The sequence below is a fragment of the Triturus cristatus genome, chromosome 6 (genome assembly GCF_964204655.1).
Source record: "Triturus cristatus chromosome 6, aTriCri1.1, whole genome shotgun sequence".
Lineage (NCBI taxonomy): Eukaryota > Metazoa > Chordata > Amphibia > Caudata > Salamandridae > Triturus > Triturus cristatus.
In genome coordinates this window covers 1,891,855,508-1,891,876,128 of record NC_140589.1, presented here as the reverse complement: position 1 = coordinate 1,891,876,128, position 20,621 = coordinate 1,891,855,508, and the positions used below count along the sequence as shown (strand labels likewise).

The 20,621-nt window shown below is 54.0% G+C and overlaps 1 protein-coding gene across 1 annotated transcript in view; it reads left to right on the top strand.

Annotated features, from left to right (window-relative positions):
• LOC146822325 (uncharacterized) overlaps positions 1-20,621 on the top strand; it is a 670,174-nt gene that overhangs the window by 616,734 nt on the left and 32,819 nt on the right. The window contains exon 12 of the mRNA XM_085610040.1: positions 3,190-3,240. Coding sequence (XP_085466166.1) covers positions 3,190-3,240 — 51 coding nt within the window. The remainder of the gene's footprint in view (positions 1-3,189; positions 3,241-20,621) is intronic.

Genomic DNA, 20,621 nt, shown 5'->3' with positions numbered 1-20,621 from the left:
GGATCTGAGATGGACTCTGGCCTAGTCAGAGTTCCAACTCAGGCTGTGTTGGTCTGTGATGTAGGCATGGATATTGTCTCCTTATTCGTCAGTCCCAGTAATCTGGGCAAATACAGACAGCAGCCTTTGATCAATGGAAAGGAGGCCTTGGCATTCAGGGACACTGGTGCATGTGTCACAATGGTGATAAAAGATCTTGTGGCCCCTGAGCAAATCACATACTTGGTGAGGTGTTCCAAGTGACCAATGCGAACAATGTCAGGACAGACCATTCCGTGGCAGTTGTGAATTTCACCTGGGGAGGCGTAACTGACCCTAATAAGGTTGTGGTAAGTGCAGACCTCCCTGTTGAATGCTTATTGGGCAATGATTTGGAAAATTCAGCTTGGGCTGAGGTGGAACTCAGGGCACATGCAGAAATGTTGGGCATCCCTGCAGGTGTGTGAGCTATGACTAGGTCACAGGCAAAAATGTCTTCCACTGAACAGGCCCTGGATCCTGGAATAATGGACCAGGTGCCTTTCAAGAGAAGGAGCAGTAGGGGTAAGGCAGTGTATTCCCCCTGCCTCAAGTACAGATCAGTCTCTTGAGGGAGATGATCTTAGTCCTGAAGAAGGAACTGTCTCAGAGGAACTTGAGCCTGATTAGGTTGAGTTCTTGGGGACAGGGGGCCCTTCTAGGGCATATCTGAGCCAGGAGCAGCTGAGCTGCCCATCTTTTGAACCCCTCAGACAGCAAGCTGCTGCTAAGGCTGCTGGGAGTTCCAGTGGGTCCCATAGGATCTACAGGGATGATGGACTCTTATACTCAGAGAGTAGAGACCCCAAGCCTGCTGCTACCAGGAGGTTGGTTATACCTCTGAAGTTTAGGGGCTTCCTATTGACACTGGCACATGATATCCCATTATCAGGTCACCTAGGCCAAAACAAGACTTGGGACAGGCTTGTCCCTCACTTTCATTGGCCACACATGTCAGAGGACACAAAGGAGTTTTGTTGCTCCTGTATCACCTGTCAAGCCAGTGATAAGGCAGGTGGTACTACAAAGGCCCCCCTGATACCACTACCTATGGTAGGGGTTCCCTTTGAGAGGGTTGGGATTGACATTGCTGGTCCCATGGATCCTCAAACTGCATCTGGGCACAGATTTATACTAGTGGTGGTGGACCATACCACCAGGTATCCAGACGCAATTCCCCTTAGAACTACCACAGCTCCTGTTGTGGTTAGAGCCCTTCTGGGAATCTTTTCCAGGGTGGGTTTTCCTAAGGAGATAGTATCAGACAGAGATGCAAACTTGATGTCTAGTTACTTGACTGCTATGTGTAAGGAATGTGGAGTAAATTACAAATTTACCACCCTTTATTACCCACAATGCACTGGGTTAGTTGAAAGGTTCAACAAAACCCTCAAGGGCATGATTAAAGGTCTCCCTGAAAAGCTCAGGCATAGATGGGACATACTTTTGCCCTGCCTTCTCATTGCCTACAGAGAGGTTCCTCAGAAGGGGGTTGGTTACAGCCCTTTTGAACTTCTGTTTGGACATCCAGTTAGGGCTCCTTTATGTCTAGTAAAGGAGGGATGGGAGTTACCTCTCAAACCCCCTAAACAGGATATTGTAGACTATGTACTTGGTCTCCGCTCCAGGATGGCTGAGTACATGAAGAAGGCATCCAAAAACCTTGAGGCTAGCCAGGAATTGCAAAAGGCCTGGCATGACCAAAAGGCTGTTTTGGCTGTTTACCAGGACAGAAAGTATGGGTATTGGAGCCTGTGGCCCCAGCAGCCCTCCAAGACAAGTGGAGTGGCCCCCATACAATCATTGAGCAAAAGGTAGAGGTTACATACCTGGTGGCCCTTGGAACTCCCAGGAGCCCCCATAGGGTGCTCCATGTGAACGGGCTCAAAACATATGTTGACAGGGCAGACATGGGCTTGCTCATGGCTACTGATGAGGGACAGGAGGAAGAGAGTGATCCACTCCCTGACCTGCTCTCTCAGAACCCTGATGATGGTTCAGTTGATGGTGTAGCCTTGGCAGGCAGCCTCACTGACCTGCAGCAAACTGATTGCAGAAAAGTTCTGAATCAGTTTAGACATATGTTCTAACTGATTCCAAGTCAGACTACCTGGTGCACTCATGAAGTGGACACAGGTGACAGTCTGCCTGTTAAAAATAAGATTTACAGGCAACCTGACCATGTCAGGGACTGTATCAGGACTGAAGTCCAGAAAATGTTGGACCGGGGAGTAATTAAGCCCTCAGAAAGCCCTTGGGCTAGTCCAATAGTCTTGGTACTAAAACCTCACACCCAGAATGGTAAGAGAGAGATGAGGTTCTGTGTTGACTAAAGTGGGTATTGGATGGGCATCAGTCACAAGGACTGATGCCCATCCATGACCCAGGGCAGATGAACTTATAGATATTTTGGCCTCAGCCAAGATTCTGAGTACATTTGACCTGACAGTTGGCTACTGGCAAATAAGATTAGCTGAGAATGCAAAGCCAAAGACAGCATTCTCAACCCCTAGTGGGCACTACCAATTTGTGGTGATGTCCTTTGATTTGAAGAATGCACCTGCCACTTTTCAAAGGTTGGTGAACAAAGTCCTTACAGGCCTGGAAGCCTATAGTGCAGCTTATCTAGATGATATTGTTGTCTTTAGCTCCACCTGGGAGGATCACCTGGTCCACCTGAGAAATGCAGAAAGCAGGCCTCACTATCAAGGCCACCAAATGCCAGATAGGGCAGAGTCATTTGTAAACCTGGGCCACCTTGTGGGTGGAGGTGTCAAGGCTAGCAACTATGGTTCTTATGGCACGGGAGCAGGACAATGCTAGTTTCCAATGCCCCTCTCGGAACCTCCTTGCTTAGTATCTCAATAAACCATTGCTGGTAAGTACCAAGGGGGAAAGGGGAATGGGACAGAGAAGAGACAGCTCCCAACACTCTGCTTGTCCTGCCAATCTTCTATTCTTCTTGGTAGTGTTATTGTAGTGCTAAATCACATATGTAATGTAACTTTACTTTTCCATTTCTCTAATAATAACTTAATTTCCTTAACATTTAGGGTTGCTTGCCTTACCAGGATATGATTGGGAGCCTACTTCTCTTCTTACTTCTCTTTTTGCTCTCTTCTTATTTATGAAGAGAAGTTCTGTTCAGTAATCTTCTTTCTTCTTTTTCAGGGACGATCAGCACCTATCCTGCTTCATCTTCCTTAACAAAAATTGTTCCACGTAAGTCTAAGTTTTATTTATTTAATTCTGTAATGGTGTGCCTCCAATTTCTATTAGTGTACTTACTGTGTGTTGAACTGAACTGGCCGTATTAAATGGGGTTCTGGGAATTCATGTCTCTGCCTTTCTTCCTTGTACCACAGACTTAGAAAAGGCTTTTTACCTTTGTAGTATAAATTGCAGTAATGTGGTTTTAATCTATTTTCCCTTAAGCTCTTCCTGTGCTTGGAAAGCGTCTTGATTTATGGAGCATTAATTATTACCCACGAATTTCTCTGACTCTGGTAGGAAGTTATTTGTTTAAGGGATGTCGTTTTTATGTTTGTTTTAATTAGCTCTTCATGTCCTTGAAAAGAGCCTTGATTTGTGGTGTGCTAATCATCACACTCAAATAACTCTGACTCTGGCTGAAAAGTATTTGGTTTAAAGAATATTCCTTTTTATTTAGTTGAGAGGAAACGCGGTGTGTTAAAAGAGAAGCCCGCGTTATTGATAATTTGTCTCAGCTGACTGAACACAGCTGAAATTGGATGCTTGCATTTCTCACTGGTAAACGCGGCGTGTTGAAAGGTCACGCCCGCGTTCAGGAGAAACAAAGTGGTTCTGACAGAAATTGTGTAATGAAAGCCTCTGAGAATACACTGAAGGATTAGAGGGCAACTGAGGAAGCAGTTTTAAATACTTTTATTTCATCTCTATCCTCCTGGTGATATTTAGAATCTATGCACTTAGCTTTCCTCAAAAGTATTTCTCTTTTACATGACAAGAACTAAACAGTTCACTGACCTTGACTCTGGGAATGTTACCAACCATCAAATCTAAACTCGGTGTGCACGCAAACTACCCTGACTGACTTCCACGACACCCATGTAAATTCGCTGCTCTTCCTTGAAGTACTTCGGTGAAGTGCACAGTGGAATCTTGGAGCGCGCTTCCCAGTGTGTGATTAACCTAAATGACTAGACTGCTACACAGCGATATGCTGCAGCAGTGTTGGAATGTTAGCGGCCATGTTGGAATTTTTACGATGCCAACTTGCTCTCCAACTCCAGGGATCGAATGCTTTTTGATGGTTTTGTGAGGGAGAAATGGTGGCCAGAGTTAAATAAGGAGGAAACCTACCGTAAGTCCTGACAAGAGGTCAGGTTCAATCATTGCAGAGCAAAATCCAGACCATCATGGACTGGGTTGCTCCAACCACCCAGACTCAGGTCAGGGCTTTCTTGGGCCTGACTGTGTACTATAGGAGGTTTGTCAAAGGATATGGATCCATAGTGGCCCGTTTAATGATTTAACTTCCAAAAGAATACCTAAGAAAGTTCAGTGGACAGTTAGCTGTCAAAAGGCATTTGATGACCTGAAGCAGGCCGTGTGGCACTGCTCCCATTCTGCAAAGTTCTGACTATTCCAAACAATTTATTGTTCATACTGATGCATCTGAGTTGGGGGTAGGGGCTGTGTTTTCACAACTGAATGAAGAGGGTCAGGATCAGCCAGTAGCTTTCATTAGCAGAAGGCTGACCCCCAGAGAGAAACGTTGGTCCGCTAGTGAGAGGGAAGCCTTTGCTGTGGTTTGGGCCTTGAAGACGCTGAGGCCATACTTGTTTGGCACTCACTTCATTGTTCAGACAGACCATAAGCCCCACTTATGGATAAAACAGATGAAGGGTGCCATCCCCAAACTTTTGAGGTGGTCCATTTCCCTACAGGGGATGGACTATACAGTGGAACATAGACATGGGAGTAACCATGCCATTGCAGATGGACTCTCCAGATATTTCCACTTAGAACATGAAGACTCAACTGGTCAAGGTTAGTTTAATGTCCTTACGTTTGGGCGGGTTGTGTAGGAGAGTAGGATCTGCTTCCTGTGGTTACCCCCACTTTTTGCTGATGTAGCACTGTTTTCAACTTAGACTGACTGGGATCCGTCTAGCCAGAAACCTAGTCTAGCTGCTTTCTCCCTTAAATTGATTGCATGTACTTTAGGTACCCTCCAGACTGGATCCTGGGGTACCCCTATCAGTCCCTAGTATATGGTACACCATGTACCCAGGGCATAGGTACCCCAGAGGCCTCCCAGGGGCTGCAGCATATATTATGCCACCTCTGAGAGACCATTCAAACTGACACCACAGGTCTGCTACTGCAGCCTGTGTAAGGTGGTGCATGCACCCCTTACTTAGATATAGGTTCACTGTATCTATTCTAAATCAGTCACCCCTATGACAGGCCTTATCAATCCTGAAGGCAGGGTGCTGGGTTTTATGTGAGAGGGTGCACCTGCATGAGAAAAGCCCCTCTGCAGCCTTCGGAACCAATTTTCCGGGCTTGTTTGTGATGCAGCTAACCATATATATTTAAGTGCATTATAACCTTGCAGTAAATACTAACTTTAAAACGGCTGCTTAGAAACATGTTGTGTTTGATGTCAAACACCATGGAATCATACCTCCACACCAGTAACTGGTATGGGAGTTATGATTCCACCCTTCTAGAGGGACTTATTTGAAACACCGGTAGACCCGGTACCAGCTTTCTCGACCTGGGCATCACAAAATGGATGCTGCCAGCCACAGACACGAGTCTGCCCTCCTGCTGCTGAGCCAAGCTCGAGCAGGGGAAGGCTTGACAATAGGTTTCCTGTCACAGGGAGGTGTGACCACCTCCCAGGCAGGATTTAGGGTATTGGGGCTGGTTGGGTGCACTCTGAAAGTGTTTGAAGTCTGCACGGGGGGCACATTTGGTGCCCCTGTGCATAGTCCAGTTCAAACCGGTTGCAGGAGCCATTGGCTCCTGCTCTAGCGCAAAACTGGATAAAGGACATGGGTGTAGCCAACCGTCTGTCCTTATTGTCCCATAGGTGGGTCCCCAGAGTTTGTCCCACCCCTTCCTTGGGTATAAAGTAGGAACCCCTGACTACAGGACTTTAGATTTTACCTGGACTAAACTCTGCTACAGAAACCAAGTACTTCAACGATTTGCACTTTGATGGATGACTGAAGAATCTCCCTTGGAGTAAAGGAGTTCATCCCCTGCAGCAGCAGGCACCTAAATGCATCTGACCAGTTTGCATCTCCCGAGCCCCTGAGGACTCTGAAGATTTCTGCAACCAGGAGGTGGGTTCCCTAGGTCTCTGAGGTTGATCTGCTCTCTCAGCAATTCTGAGACCAGTATCCCTCGTGGGGACCGTGCAACCCGAACCCCTGTGCACCGTGTACTTTTGCAGCAGCATATGCTTTTTGGTGATCCCTAGGCTGTGCTTTGGGCTACTTGTAGTCCTGACCCGAGCAGTATTTCCACCGAAGATTTCCAGCCTAAACTCCACAAGTGTTCTGTGGGCAGGTATTTCGTGATTCAGCTCGAGGTCCCTTCGCGATCCCTGGTCCGTTGGCCTGTGGGTCCCTGTGAAGGTAACTTTGACTTTCTTTGGACTTCCCTGGTTGCTCCAGACATGCCCTGACTCTCCAGTGCTTGGAGAGTCTCCAGGACCTTGCTGGTCCTCACCAAAGCTTATTTCCTCTGCCCACGTGGGTTGCAGTTGCCAAGGCTTGTTGGTGTTCAATCCGGACACTGACCCCCCCCCTAGCACTCAACATCCTTCGTGGGACAGCTCACCTCTGGACTTTGGTTGACACCTCCTGGTCCCCGTGGCTGCAGAGTCAAGCATTGCATCTTCTCACCTGAAGCACCCGACATCGGTGGGCATTCTTCTATCGTGCCCCTGGTCACTCAGAAGTGACCCAGACTCTGTCCCCTGTGCTTTCAGGTTCTTCTCACCTCGGATCCAGGCTTGGATTCCACCGGACACTTTTCATCTTCTCGGCAGCAGCACTTCTTCGCATCACGCCATTGAAAACAATGAAGGTTTCCGACACCACTTGACCCCTATGCACCCGGCTCCTCTGGGATAGGTAACACGGGTATCTCAGTAATGTCAAGGGTGTTGGCCTTAGAACCTTCTATGTTCCAAGGGGTTTGCTTAAAGTCCTCTCCGAAGTGTCCTTAAACTCTAAAATTCCAACTGCAACTTTCCCATAAGATTGTATGGAGCTCGTGCCTGTGTTCACACACTGCACCCATCCTCCGTGGGTCCCCTGTGTCACTACTTTGGGTGATTCCTAGGGATCCCAGCGATTCTACGTGTTATAGGCACTGTGTCTAGTTAAGTCATGGTTGTTATACCACTTTCTTAGTATATGGTTTGGTCTCCCCCTGGAGCTATTTACTGTCGTTCTAGTGATTTAATATTGTGTGCTTTGTACTCTAATCAATCTCATAAAGATTAGAAGATAGTGTTTAGTAATAAATACATATTATTTATATATCTCTTGTGTGGTTCTCCTTTCATTTGGTCATTCAGGAGGTTCTGATCTGGTAAAACAAGCTGCTTTACATTCCTTCGAGACTTAGCCTGAAGGCTGCTCTCCATAGCTACCACTAGGATAGCTTTCAGTAAAGGTTGTCTTTAACCTAATTATCAATAAGGGTTGTTTGAACTAACTAACGTGGTAACAGCGTGAAGTGCCTTACTAGTTGACCTATATATCCTACGATATTCAGAGATGCCATGCATAACCTGATTTGCACTGTGATTTTGCAACATGTCAGGGGCATGTAACCGAAGCCCCGTTTCTTGCTTCTTTGGAAAAACAATAACAATTATTAAAAAAAAATAAATAAAAAATCAATAAGGGTTGTTTGGACTGGTACAAGTTGCCCACTTTAATTAGTGGTAAGCATATACCAGGCCAACTTCTCACAGTATCCTCCCCACTGTCCAGCCTCTCCTCTGGGAGGGCCCCCTGAATCGTTCCAACCCTTTCCTTAGGGTACTTGAGGGCTTAGCTGTGGGTAGGTGTAGGAAGGTGAATATCTGACTATGGTTACCCCCGACTTTTTGCCTAGTGTCTAGCTGGTTTTTCGACTTAGTTGGCCTGAGACCCTGCCATTCAGGGTCTCAGGCAGTCTGCTCTCTCTTTAAAATGGACTCCATGTACCCTAGGTACATACCCAATTGGTAAGGATCACCTTATTGGACCCTGTACAGTGTACCCTAGGTACCCAGGGCATAGGTGTACCCTAGGCCTCCCAGGGGCTGCAGCATGTATTATGCCACCCCTGGCCTGGCCTTCCAATCAGACACAACTGGCTGATCACTCAGCTGGGGCAAGGTCGTGTAATCACCCCTTGCTTAGATATAGTATACCTATATCTACCCTTAAAATAGACACATGTGTACATATCAGCCACTCCTATGGCAGGCCTTAACAATCCTGGAGACAGAGTGCTTGGTAACATGTGAGATGGTGCTCTAGCATGAGCATGAGCTGAGCCTGTCTGCAGCTTTCGGAACCATGTCCTTATAGCTGTTCTATGATATAGCCTACCATATACTCTTAAAGTACCTTATAATCTTAAACGGTTATGGTAACTATGGTTTGGCTTTATCAAAACATGTCGTGTAAGGTGTCTGGAATAATACCCCCATACCATTTCTGGCGATGAGGATATTATTTCTCCCTTCTAGAGGGAGAAGACATGTTGAAACCTACTTACCCGGTTAAAGTTAACCAGAGCCCCAGCATCACAAAATGGATGCTGCTGCCACAGACACAAGTCTGACCTCCTGCTGCTGGGAGTCCTTCCAGCAAGGGAGGCTTGTACAATAGGTTTCCTGCCTTGGGAGGTGCTAGCACCACCCCAGACAGGCCTTAGTGTATTGGGGCAGGGAGGGATGAAAGAAACTAGACACTGCCTGGGGCACACAAGGTGTCCCATGCATAGTCCAGTTCAAACCGGCGCTGGGGCACTCCAGCCCCAGCTCTGGCACGAAACTGGACAAAGGAAAGGGGGTGTAACCACTCCCCTTCCTGGTCCCACCCATAGGAAGGACCATGCAGGTAGCCCAGCCCACTAGCCCAGTATATCAGTAGGTAGCTGAGCCCTGCAGAATTAGATTATCCTGAATCTGCAACTTGAACAGAAACTCTGGACCTTCGACATTCGACCTCAGGAAGAAGACTGAAGAATCTCCCTTGTGGCCAAGGAGTGACCACCCTGGGCAACCAGGCACCATCCAGCGACCGCTGCTTGCTTTGCGACTGAATCCTGCGAGGGACGACTGCAGAGTCTGACCAGCGCCGAGACATCCAGACACCTCTGAACCAGATCCACATCTACAGCGAAGCTGAGACCCGTGGAGGCGACGAGGGACGTGGGACCGGCGATTTGGGAAAAGTGGCTAGTAACTGACTAACGCGACTTCTGAGGCTTCCTCGAGGCTGTGCTTGGGGAATTGAGAAGCCCCAATCCCAAGCACCATCTGCAAAGAAGATCAGCTCCCCACACTTCACGTGTTCTACGTGGGGCCCTTCTGCACTTGAGTTGTTCGATGTGTTGTCCGGTTGCTGGCCCGTTGGCTAGTCACCTCTGCGACGACGAACCTTTGATTTCATCTTGCTGGTCCGGCTCCTCCAGACTGGCACCCGCTCCTCTGTGAAAGAGAAGCACCCCAGACCTTCCTGGTCTGCACCAGAAGCAAGTCCTCCATTCTGCATGGGTTCCGCTTGCCAAGGCTTGTTGGGTCCTAACTCGACATCGACGCCGCCGACAGTAAGAGCGTTCGTGGAACAGCTCACCTCCTGGTCCTGGTCATCCTCGATGCCTCCTGGTACCCGTGGCTGCTGCGACAAGCTTCACCTCTTCACCTGCATCTTCACGACATCGCCTGGTTCCTTCCTGGCTCCTGGCTCGTGACCTAGACTCTGTCCCTTCTGCTTGCAGGTACCTTCCTTCTTGATCCCCGCCTTGGGATCCACCGGACACTCTTCACTGACTGCCTCTCAGCAACTTTTCTTCAGGCATCCATAGGAGTCAACGACGAAACCCGACGCAAGTTCACACCTATGCACCCGCAGCCCGTGGGCTTGGTAACTTGAGTACTCCGGTGCTCACAAGGGTATTGACTATCCTAGGGTCTAGTTTCCAAGTCTCGACTTCCTAGTTACTCCAGAAGTGTCCTAAAACTCTTAATTTCTAATTGTTACTATTTCTATCGACTTTTACGCATTATGCGTGAGTGTTTCCACTCTGCACCTGAATCCCGTGGGCCTCCCACTTCCTAACCTTTGGTAGTATAGTGTAGCCCCAGCGATTCCCTAGGCCAAGGCCTATCCTGTGTTCGTGACAGTGGTTCTTATACCACTTACTTAGTATATGGTTTGTGTGGCCCCTAGGGCCTAACTGTATTACTTACCTGTGTGACTTAATGTATGCTTAAATAAGACTGTGTTGTACTTAGCTCGAATCTCATAAAGAGTGCTGAGGATATTTTGACTAGAATAAATACATTCTATTTATATATATATCTGTTGTGGTGTCCTTTCATTTGGTATTCAAGGGATTACAAATGGTATAACAGCTGGCTTCACATGCCATACAGAGTTTAGCCTAAGACTGCTCTTGTCCATGCTACCACTAGGATAGCTGGTCTATAAGGTTGACTTTACAACCAATCACCATAAGGGTTGTTTGGGCTGATACAGGGTGTACACTAGAACTAGTGACATCATATATCATGCCACTTTCTCACATTGGTGGCAGCGGGGGGATCTGAGCTTGCTGTTGTTAATGCCATTGTAATCTTGAGATACTAAATTGAAAGATCACACAGATATTGTTAGGTACATATAACATAGATTATAAATTCTTAAGTCCCACTGGACTTAGTTGTTGTAGGTTGAAGGGCCTAGCACACCCTGACTACAACTATTAGAGAGGTTTAGTAGATACAACTAGTGTAGGTAGGTGCACACACCACACCCTCACTAGATCATGTCTCTGAGAGGAGATCAAGATGATACTCTCTCAGGGGAGGACCTTCCTAGAAAGATACCCTCCAGATATGATACCCTAACTTTTCAGGAGATGAGACAATTGTGTACCTCCAGAAAGTTAAAACAGGGTTCAAACCCTACCCTCATCTATCTAGTGGAGCTCCTAGAAGAATATGATATTCAGAAAGCCTCCCAAGATGGTACCCTAGGTACCAATGAGGGCCTACCCTCAACAGGAGATTCCCCTCACCATACTGATACAGATGAGTCAGAGGAGACTTCAGAAGATGAGGTAGAAAGCCAGGTTAAAGTAGGGAGACTTAGCCAGGCTAACGTAAGCCTACATGGGAGTCTGAATGGGATCCCCCCATTCAGACCCACAGGTGGACTTAAGCAGAGAAGCAGGAGAGGAAAATCCCCTTCAAGGGAATCTGTCCACTCCCGTGTCTCTAATAGCTCCCATGCCTCTTCTCACAGGGGAATGACTTCCCCACAGAGAAAAGAGCATCAGGCCAGAATGAGAGAAGCCAATCTGAGGATTGAAAGGGAAGAACTTGCCCTTGCCAAAGAGAAGGTTGCTCTGGCCAGAGAACAAAAGTTAAGTGGGTTAGATCCCACTGGTGGCAGCAATATCCCTAAGGATAGAGACAGGGCCTATGATAATAGAAACCTGAGCAAGATTGTCCCTCCCTACAAGTGTTGGGATGACATCCACAAATGGATAACTGCTTTGGAGAGAGCCTGCAAATTACAGCAGGTACCCCAAAGTCAGTGGGCAGCTATCTTGTGGCTCTCCTTCTCTGAGAAAGGTAGAGACAAGCTCCTCACAGTTAGTGATGAGGATGCTGACAATTACACTGTCCTGAAGAGTGCTCTGATTGATGGGTTTGGCCTAACGACTGAACAATACAGGTTGTTGCTCAGAGACACCCAGAAGACACAGACACAGGACTGGTCTGATTTTGTGGATTGTGCCACTAAGGCTTTAGAAGGTTGGTTAACTGGCAGCAAGGTGTAGGACTATACAGGATTGTACAACTTGATTATGAGGGAGCAGATCCTTAGTGTTGGACCCGGCCTCGTGGCGTGGTCCTTACCCCCGTGGATTGTGCCCGTTCCCCGCCCCGGCCTTCACGGGCCACCCTTCCGAACTGCACCGAGACCCCTCATCCCGAGCCGCACGAGGTTGCATACCCCTCGTGGCTCCGCCATCTTGTTGGCATCCACATGACTCTGTGCACCAGCCGGCGCGACCCCGCTCAACCCGGCCTCGGCCCCAGCGAAGCCCCGACATCGAGGCACCAAGAACTGGCCAGGGGGTGCCGCAGGAACCATTCACCACCCCCGGCGGAGGACAGTATCGATGAGACCCCCAACTGTTCTCCCATCCCTAGGTGTGATCGCCCTGCAACTCTCTTTGGCCTGGCGCCTCTCCTGCTGGGCGTCTGGCCACCTCCACCCGGCCTCTCCGCCCCCCCCGGGCGCCAGGGTCCGGACATCAAAGGGCTCCAGACCTATATCTGGGGCGACCCCGCCACAGATCGGCCGTTGTATCCCGGAGTCGAGAGCCCTGCTGATTGAATCGCGGCTGACCCTACGGAGAAGAACTCTTGTTGGAACTATCACGAGCCCTGCAGACTGCGTCGCGGCTCCTTCTTGTGAACACTTTGAAGCCCCCTGGAACATCGGGGCCCTGCTGACGCTGTCGCGGCCCAACCTCGCTGAAACCTCCCTCGGAGCCCTGCTGACGACGTCGCGGCTCGAGCTGAGCAGAAACCACCTTGAGAGCCCTGCTGACCTGATCGCGGCTCCTCACGAACTGAACGCCAGAGCCCTGCTGACGCCGTCGCGGCTCGACCCCTCCGAGATCCGGAGGTCCTCCAGCTTGAGGATAAGAACTGGGCCCCAGGTACCCTCGTACTGAGCTCCTGCCAAAGACTGTCCCACTACCCCTACCCTTCCAAAGAGACACTGAGACCTTTGGTGGATCCCTCGATCCCTTCGTGTAAATATCGATCTCGTAACCTTTTAATGCCGATAAAGAATTGCTCGTCTTGAGACAACCTCCTTGAGTCCTGTGTGGTGGTGTTACTGTGCTAGTACGTGATAGGAGAAGGATCACTCAGGAGGCTTCTCGGCAGCGCTTGGCTACTTCGTGCAGTGTGAGGGCCCCCCCTTGGTGGTCTCGCCGACTCCTCGGGGTCCGCCTTTCAACATTTGGAGGCCAGCGACGGGATCCGAGCCGAACGCAGTACGTACCAGCCAGTACCCACTAGCTACCCATTGTTGGAAGGCGGACCCCGAGGAGTCGGCGAGACCACCAAGGGGGGCCCTCACACTGTACGAAGTAGCCGAGCGCTGCCGAGAAGTCTCCTGAGAGATCCTTCTCCTATCACGTACTAGCACAGTAAGACCACCACACAGGACTCAAGGAGGTTGTCTCAAGACAAGCAATTCTTTATCAGCAATAAAAAGGTTACGAGGTCAATATTTACACGAAGGGATCGAGGGATCCACCAAAAGTCTCAGTGTCTCTTTGGAAGGGTAGGGGTAGCGGGACAGTCTTTGGCAGGAGTGCGGTACGAGGGTACCTGGGGCCCAGTTCTTATCCTCAAGCTGGAGGACCTCCGGATCTCGGAGGGGTCGAGCCGCGACGGCGTCAGCAGGGCTCTGGCGTATAGTTCGTGGAGAGCCGCGATCCAATCAGCAGGGCTCTCGAGATGGTTTCTCCTCAGCTCGAGCCGCGACGTCGTCAGCAGGGCTCCGAGGGAGGTTTCAGCGAGGTTGGGCCGCGACAGCGTCAGCAGGGCTCCGATGTTCCAGGTGGCTTCAAAGTGTTCACAAGAAGGAGCCGCGACGCGGTCAGCAGGGCTCGTGATGGTTCCGACAAGAGTTCTTCTCCGTAGGGTCAGCCGCGATTCAATCAGCAGGGCTCTCGACTCCGGGATACAACTGCCGATCTGTGGCGGAGCCCTTTGATGTCCAGACCCAGGCGCCCGGTGGGGGCGGAGAGGCCGGGTGGAGGTGGCCAGACGCCCAGCAGGAGAGGCGCCAGGCCCAAGGGAGTTGCAGGGCGATCACACCTCGAGAGGGGAGGACAGTTGGGGGTCCCATCGATACTGTCCTCCGCCGGGGGCGATGAATGGTTCCTGCGGCACCCCCTGGCCAGTTCGTGGTGCCTCGATGTCGGGGCTTCGCTGGGGTCGAGGCCGGGTTGAGCGGGGTCGCGCTGGCTGGTGCACAGAGTCACGTGGGTGCCAACAAGATGGCGGAGCCACGAGGGGTATGCGACCTCGTGCAGCTCAGGATGAAGGGCCTCGGTGCAGTTCAGAAGGGTGGCCCGTGAAGGCCGGGGCGGGGAACGGGCACAATCCACGGGGGTAAGGACCACGCCACGAGGCCGGGTCCAACAGGCGTCCCCCCCAGCCGAAGGCATGGAGAGTCACCCATCTCCTTGGGGATTCTCCTCGTCAAGGCGGAAGAAGCGGGACAGGCCGTCGGCGTTGGCGTGGTCATTGCCGGGCCGGTGTTAAACGTCAAAGTCCATCCCTTGTAGCGAGATGGACCACCGCAGCAGCTTGGGGTTCTCGCCCCACATTTGCATTAACCACCGCAGGGGCCGGTGGTCGGTCTGGACCCGGAAGTGGGTACCGAAGAGGTAGGGCCGGAGCTTCTTGAGGGCCCACACTACAGCGAAGGCCTCAGGCTCGATGGTGCTCCATCGTTGCTCCCGGGGCAGTAGCCGTCGGCTGATGAAGGCCACTGGTCGGTCGAGCCCCTTTTCATCGGCCTGGGACAGGACGGCCCCGATCCCATACTCGGAGGCGTCCGTCTGCACCACGAACTCCTTATTGTAGTTAGGGGCCTGCAGCACCGGGGCAGTACACATTGCTGTCTTTAGGGTGTCGAAGGCTGCTTGGCAGCGGGGTGTCCAGTGCACCTTCTTGGGCTGCTTTTTGGACGTTAGCTCTGTGAGGGGGCCAACAATGCTCCCATAGTCCCGGATAAACCGCCGGTAGTATCCGGTGAGACCCAGGAAGGCCCGGACAGCGGTCTGGGTAGTGGGGGGTTCCCAGGCCTGGATGGCATCTATTTTCGGTTGGAGAGGAGCCACCTGCCCGCTCCCCTCTGATGGCCCAGGTAGGTCACGGATCCGTGGCCGATCTGGCATTTGCTGGCCTTGATTGTGAGCCCGGCCCGCTGGAGGGCGGCCAGGACGGCTTTAATGTGAAGGAGGTGCTCTGCCCAGTGGTTGCTGTACACGGCAATGTCATCTAGGTAGGCCGCGCTGAAGGCCTCAAGCCCGGCCAAAACCTTGTTCACCAGTCTTTGAAAGGTGGCCGGGGCGTTCTTCATTCCGAAGGGCATCACCCGAAAGTGGTAATGCCCATCCGGGGTCGAAAAGGCGGATCTTTCTTGGGCGCCGGGGGTGAGCTGGATCTGCCAGTACCCGGCGGTGAGGTCCAGCGTGCTCAAGTAGCGAGCGGCCCCTAAGCGGTCGATGAGTTCGTCGGCCCGGGGTATAGGGTGGGCGTCCGTCTTGGTCACTGCATTCAGGGCTCGGTAGTCCACGCAGAATCGCAACTCCGGGGGGTGGCCGGGAGCTGCGGCCTTTGGCACCAGGACGTTAGGGCTGGCCCACGGGCTGTCGGAGGGTTCGATGACCCCCAGGGCCAGCATCTTCGTTACTTCGGCCTGGATGCATGCCCGCACTCGGTCGGGTACCCGGTAGGCTCTGTGTCGCACGGGGGGGCTCTCCCCGGTGTCGACGTCGTGGACGCACCAGTGGGTCACCCCCGGGGTGAGGGAGAAGAGGGCTGCGTAGTCCTGCAGCAGTTGCTGGCAGTCGTTGCGCTGTTCCGGAGTCAGGGAAGAGGCGAGTTGGACACCTTTGATTAATCCATCATGGACGTTGGACTGCAAGAGGTGGGGCAGGGGCTCGGAGTCGTCCTCGCCCCCCTCGTCGGTCGCCAGTAGCAGGCTCAGTTCGGTCCGGGCAAAGTGGGGTTTTAGCCGGTTAGCATGTAGGACCCGGAGGGGGTTCCGGGGGGACTCCAGGTCGACCAGGTAGGTGACGGGACTTTTCTTCTCCACTACCTTGAAGGGCCCGGTCCACTTGTCCTGGAGGGCGCCGGGTTCAACCGGGGCCATGACCCATACTTTCTGACCTGGCTCGAATTCTATGGTAGAGGAGTTTCGATCGTACCACCGCTTCATGTCCTCCCGGGTACCACCTGGGTGGAATATGTGGACTTTTTCAGCCGGGCCCTAGAAGGGTGGATCAAGGGTAGCAAAGTCACCACCTACGGGCAGCTGGTCGACCTCATCGTGTGGGAACATCTCTCCAACAATTGCTTCGTGGAGCTGAGACAACACCTCCTCGACAGCAAGATGACCGACCCACGAAAACTCGCCATCGAGGCCGATCGATGGGTCAACTCCCGGGTCCCCCGGAACTCAATGGGGGAGTACTAGAGGAACCCCACCGGACCCCCCCGCCAACGCGGTGGAGGGGGAGGGCCGAACAGGAACCGGGACCCCCCCGCCGGGGCCCCTAGGAGCCCCCCTCGAGGGCCACTGCAGCCACAACTCTCGCCTAGCCCGAAGGGGGGCGACCCCGGCCAGACCCGGACCACGGCCACCAGTAACATGCTACGGCTGCCAACAAACCGGACACTATGCCAGCGACCCGGTGTGCCCCCTGAACCGCAGAAGCGGGGCCGGCGGGCCCCCGCCCCGACAGCTGGCGGCGGCCGCCCTGGGAGAGGGAGAAGAGGAAGAGGAAACCCTCGACCGAGGGACCACCGAATGGGAGCCGGCAGCCATGTCCCTGGTCTGCCTGGGTAGCCGAGAAATGGTGCCCCGCACCCCCATCCCATGCAACACCCAGAAGTACAGGCAGCAGGTCACCGTCAATGGACAACGGGCCGAAGCCCTTCGTGACACCGGCGCCAGTGTCACTGCTGTCCGCTGCCACCTGGTGACCCCCGAACAGATCCTACCCAATGTGCTGTGCCCCGTCCGGACGGCCGACAACCGCGAAAGCCTGTGCCAGATGGCCCTGGTCCCCTTCGAGTGGGGAGGGGTGACCGGCCTGCTAAAGGTGACGGTCCGCGATGACGCCCCCGTAGACTGCCTCCTGGGGAACGACTTGGAGAGTTCCCCCTGGGCTCAAGTAGAGCGACGAGAGCACCTCCGAATGCTGGGACAATCCGACTGGGCCTGCGCCATCACCCGGTCCATGATCGCCCGGGCCCCCCGCTCGTCCTTGGCCCCCGGTGCCGCCCAGCCCGAGGGGCTCGCACCAACCCCCGCCTGCGACGAGGGGGAGTCGGACACCGACCCTGGACCTAGTGAATCCTCCCCCGAGCAGATTGCTTCCCCGTGCGCCCTACCAGAACTGGCACAATGGCGACACGAACGGGGCCCCACCCGGGAGCAGTTCCAGCAAGAGCAGCAGTCCTGCCCCACTCTCGAAGGGGTCCGACAACAAGCGTCCGCACAAACCAACGGGGACCAGACCGGCACCCACTGGGTCTACTGGGCCGAGGGCCTGTTATACAGTGAGCAAAAAGTGGCAGAACTCGGGGCCAGCCGCGTGTTGGTGGTCCCCCTCCGCTTCCGGGAGTTCCTGCTCAACCTGGCACATGATGTGCCCCTCGCCGGACACTTGGGGCAAGACAAAACTTACAGCCGTCTGGTGACCCATTTCTTCTGGCCCCGGATGCGGAGAGACGTGGACAACCACTGCCGGTCCTGCCAGACCTGCCAAGCCAGCGGGAAGACAGGGGGTCGGGTCAAGGCCCCCCTCCAGCCCTTTCCAGCCGTCAGCACCCCGTTCGAACAGGTAGGAATCGATATCGTGGGGCCCCTGGACCCCCAGACCGCCCTGGGCCACCGCTTCATCCTGGTCCTCGTGGACCACGCCACCAGGTACCCGGAGGCGGTCCCGCTAAGAACTATAACGGCCCCCGTGGTAGGCCGGGCCGTGATGGGGATCTTCTCCCGAGTGGGATTTCCCCGCGAAGTGGTGAGCGACAGGGGCACGAACTTTATTTCCAAATACATGCGGTCCCTGTGGCAGCAGTGCGGGGTCACGTACAAATTCACAACCCCCTATCACCCTCAGGGGAACGGACTGGTTGAGCGGTTCAACCGAACCTTAAAGGGAATGATCCAGTGCCTGGAAGAGCCCCTCAGGCGGAGATGGGATGTCCTGCTGCCGTGCCTCCTGTTTGCCTATCGGGAGGTCCCGCAGAAGTTCCTGGGGTTCAGCCCGTTTGAACTATTGTACGGACATCCGGTCCGCGGACCGCTCAGCCTGGTCAAGGAGGGCTGGGAGACGAAGCTCCAAGGCACCCCTCCTGACGTCTACCGATACCTCCTGACCCTACGAAACCAGACCCGCAAGTTCCGAGCCATGGCCGAAGCCAACCTCGAGGCCAGCCAGGTGGACATGAAGCGGTGGTACGATCGGAACTCCTCTACCATCGAATTCGAGCCAGGCCAGAGAGTCTGGGTCATGGCCCCGGTTGAACCCGGCGCCCTCCAGGACAAGTGGACTGGGCCCTTCAAGGTAGTGGAGAAGAAAAGCCCCGTCACCTACCTAGTCGACCTGGAGTCCCCCCGGAACCCCCTCCGGGTTCTACATGCTAACAGGCTCAAACCCCACTTTGCCCGGACCGAACTGAGTCTGCTACTGGCGACCGACGAGGGGGGCGAGGACGACTCCGAGCCCCTGCCCGACCTCTTGCAGTCCAACGTCCATGACGGATCCATCAAAGGTATCCAACTCGCCTCTTCCCTGACCCCGGAACAGCGTGACGACTGTCAACAACTGCTGCAGGACTACCCAGCCCTCTTCTCCCTCACCCCGGGGGTGACTCACTGGTGCGTCCACGATGTCGACACCGGGGAGAGCCCCCCCGTGCGACACAGAGCCTACAGGGTACCCGACCGAGTGCGGGCATGCATCCAGGCCTGGGAACCCCCCACTACCCAGACAGCTGTCCGGGCCTTCCTGGGTCTCACCGGATACTACCGGCGGTTCATCCGGGACTATGGGAGCATTGTTGGCCCCCTCACAGAGCTCACGTCCAAGAAGCAGCCCAAGAAGGTGCACTGGACACCCCGCTGCCAAGCAGCCTTCGAAACCCTCAAGACTACTGCCCCTGTGCTGCAGGCCCCTGACTACAATAAGGAGTTTGTGGTGCAGACGGACGCCTCCGAGTATGGGATCGGGGCCGTCCTGTCCCAGGCCGATGAAAAGGGGCTCGACCGACCAGTGGCCTTCATCAGCCGACGGCTACTGCCCCGGGAGCAGCGATGGAGCACCATCGAGCCTGAAGCCTTCGCTGTAGTGTGGGCCCTTAAGAAGCTCCGGCCCTATCTCTTCGGTACCCACTTCCGGGTCCAGACCGACCACCGGCCCCTGCGGTGGTTAATGCCAATGCGGGGCGAGAACCCCAAGCTGCTGCGGTGGTCCATCTCGCTGCAAGGGATGGACTTTGATGTTGAACACCGGCCCGGCAATGACCACGCCAACGCCGACGGCCTGTCCCGCTTCTTCCGCCTTGACGAGGAGAATCCCCAAGGAGATGGGTGACTCTCCATGCCTTCAGCTGGGGGGGACGCCTGTTGGACCCGGCCTCGTGGCGTGGTCCTTACCCCCGTGGATTGTGCCCGTTCCCCGCCCCGGCCTTCACGGGCCACCCTTCCGAACTGCACCGAGACCCCTCATCCCGAGCCGCACGAGGTCGCATACCCCTCGTGGCTCCGCCATCTTGTTGGCATCCACGTGACTCTGTGCACCAGCCGGCGCGACCCCGCTCAACCCGGCCTCGGCCCCAGCGAAGCCCCGACATCGAGGCACCAAGAACTGGCCAGGGGGTGCCGCAGGAACCATTCACCGCCCCCGGCGGAGGACAGTATCGATGGGACCCCCAACTGTTCTCCCATCCCTAGGTGTGATCGCCCTGCAACTCTCTTTGGCCTGGCGCCTCTCCTGCTGGGCAGACGCCCAGCAGGAGAGTCTGGCCACCTTCACCCGGCCTCTCCGCCCCCCCCGGGCACCAGGGTCCGGACATCAAAGGGCTCCAGACCTATATCTGGGGCGACCCCGCCACAGATCGGCAGTTGTATCCCGGAGTCGAGAGCCCTGCTGATTGAATCGCGGCTGACCCTACGGAGAAGAACTCTTGTTGGAACTATCACGAGCCCTGCAGACTGCGTCGCGGCTCCTTCTTGTGAACACTTTGAAGCCCCCCGGAACATCGGGGCCCTGCTGACGCTGTCGCGGCCCAACCTCGCTGAAACCTCCCTCGGAGCCCTGCTGACGACGTCGCGGCTCGAGCTGAGCAGAAACCACCTTGAGAGCCCTGCTGACCTGATCGCGGCTCCTCACGAACTGAACGCCAGAGCCCTGCTGACGCCGTCGCGGCTCGACCCCTCCGAGATCCGGAGGTCCTCCAGCTTGAGGATAAGAACTGGGCTCCAGGTACCCTCATACTGAGCTCCTGCCAAAGACTGTCCCGCTACCCCTAC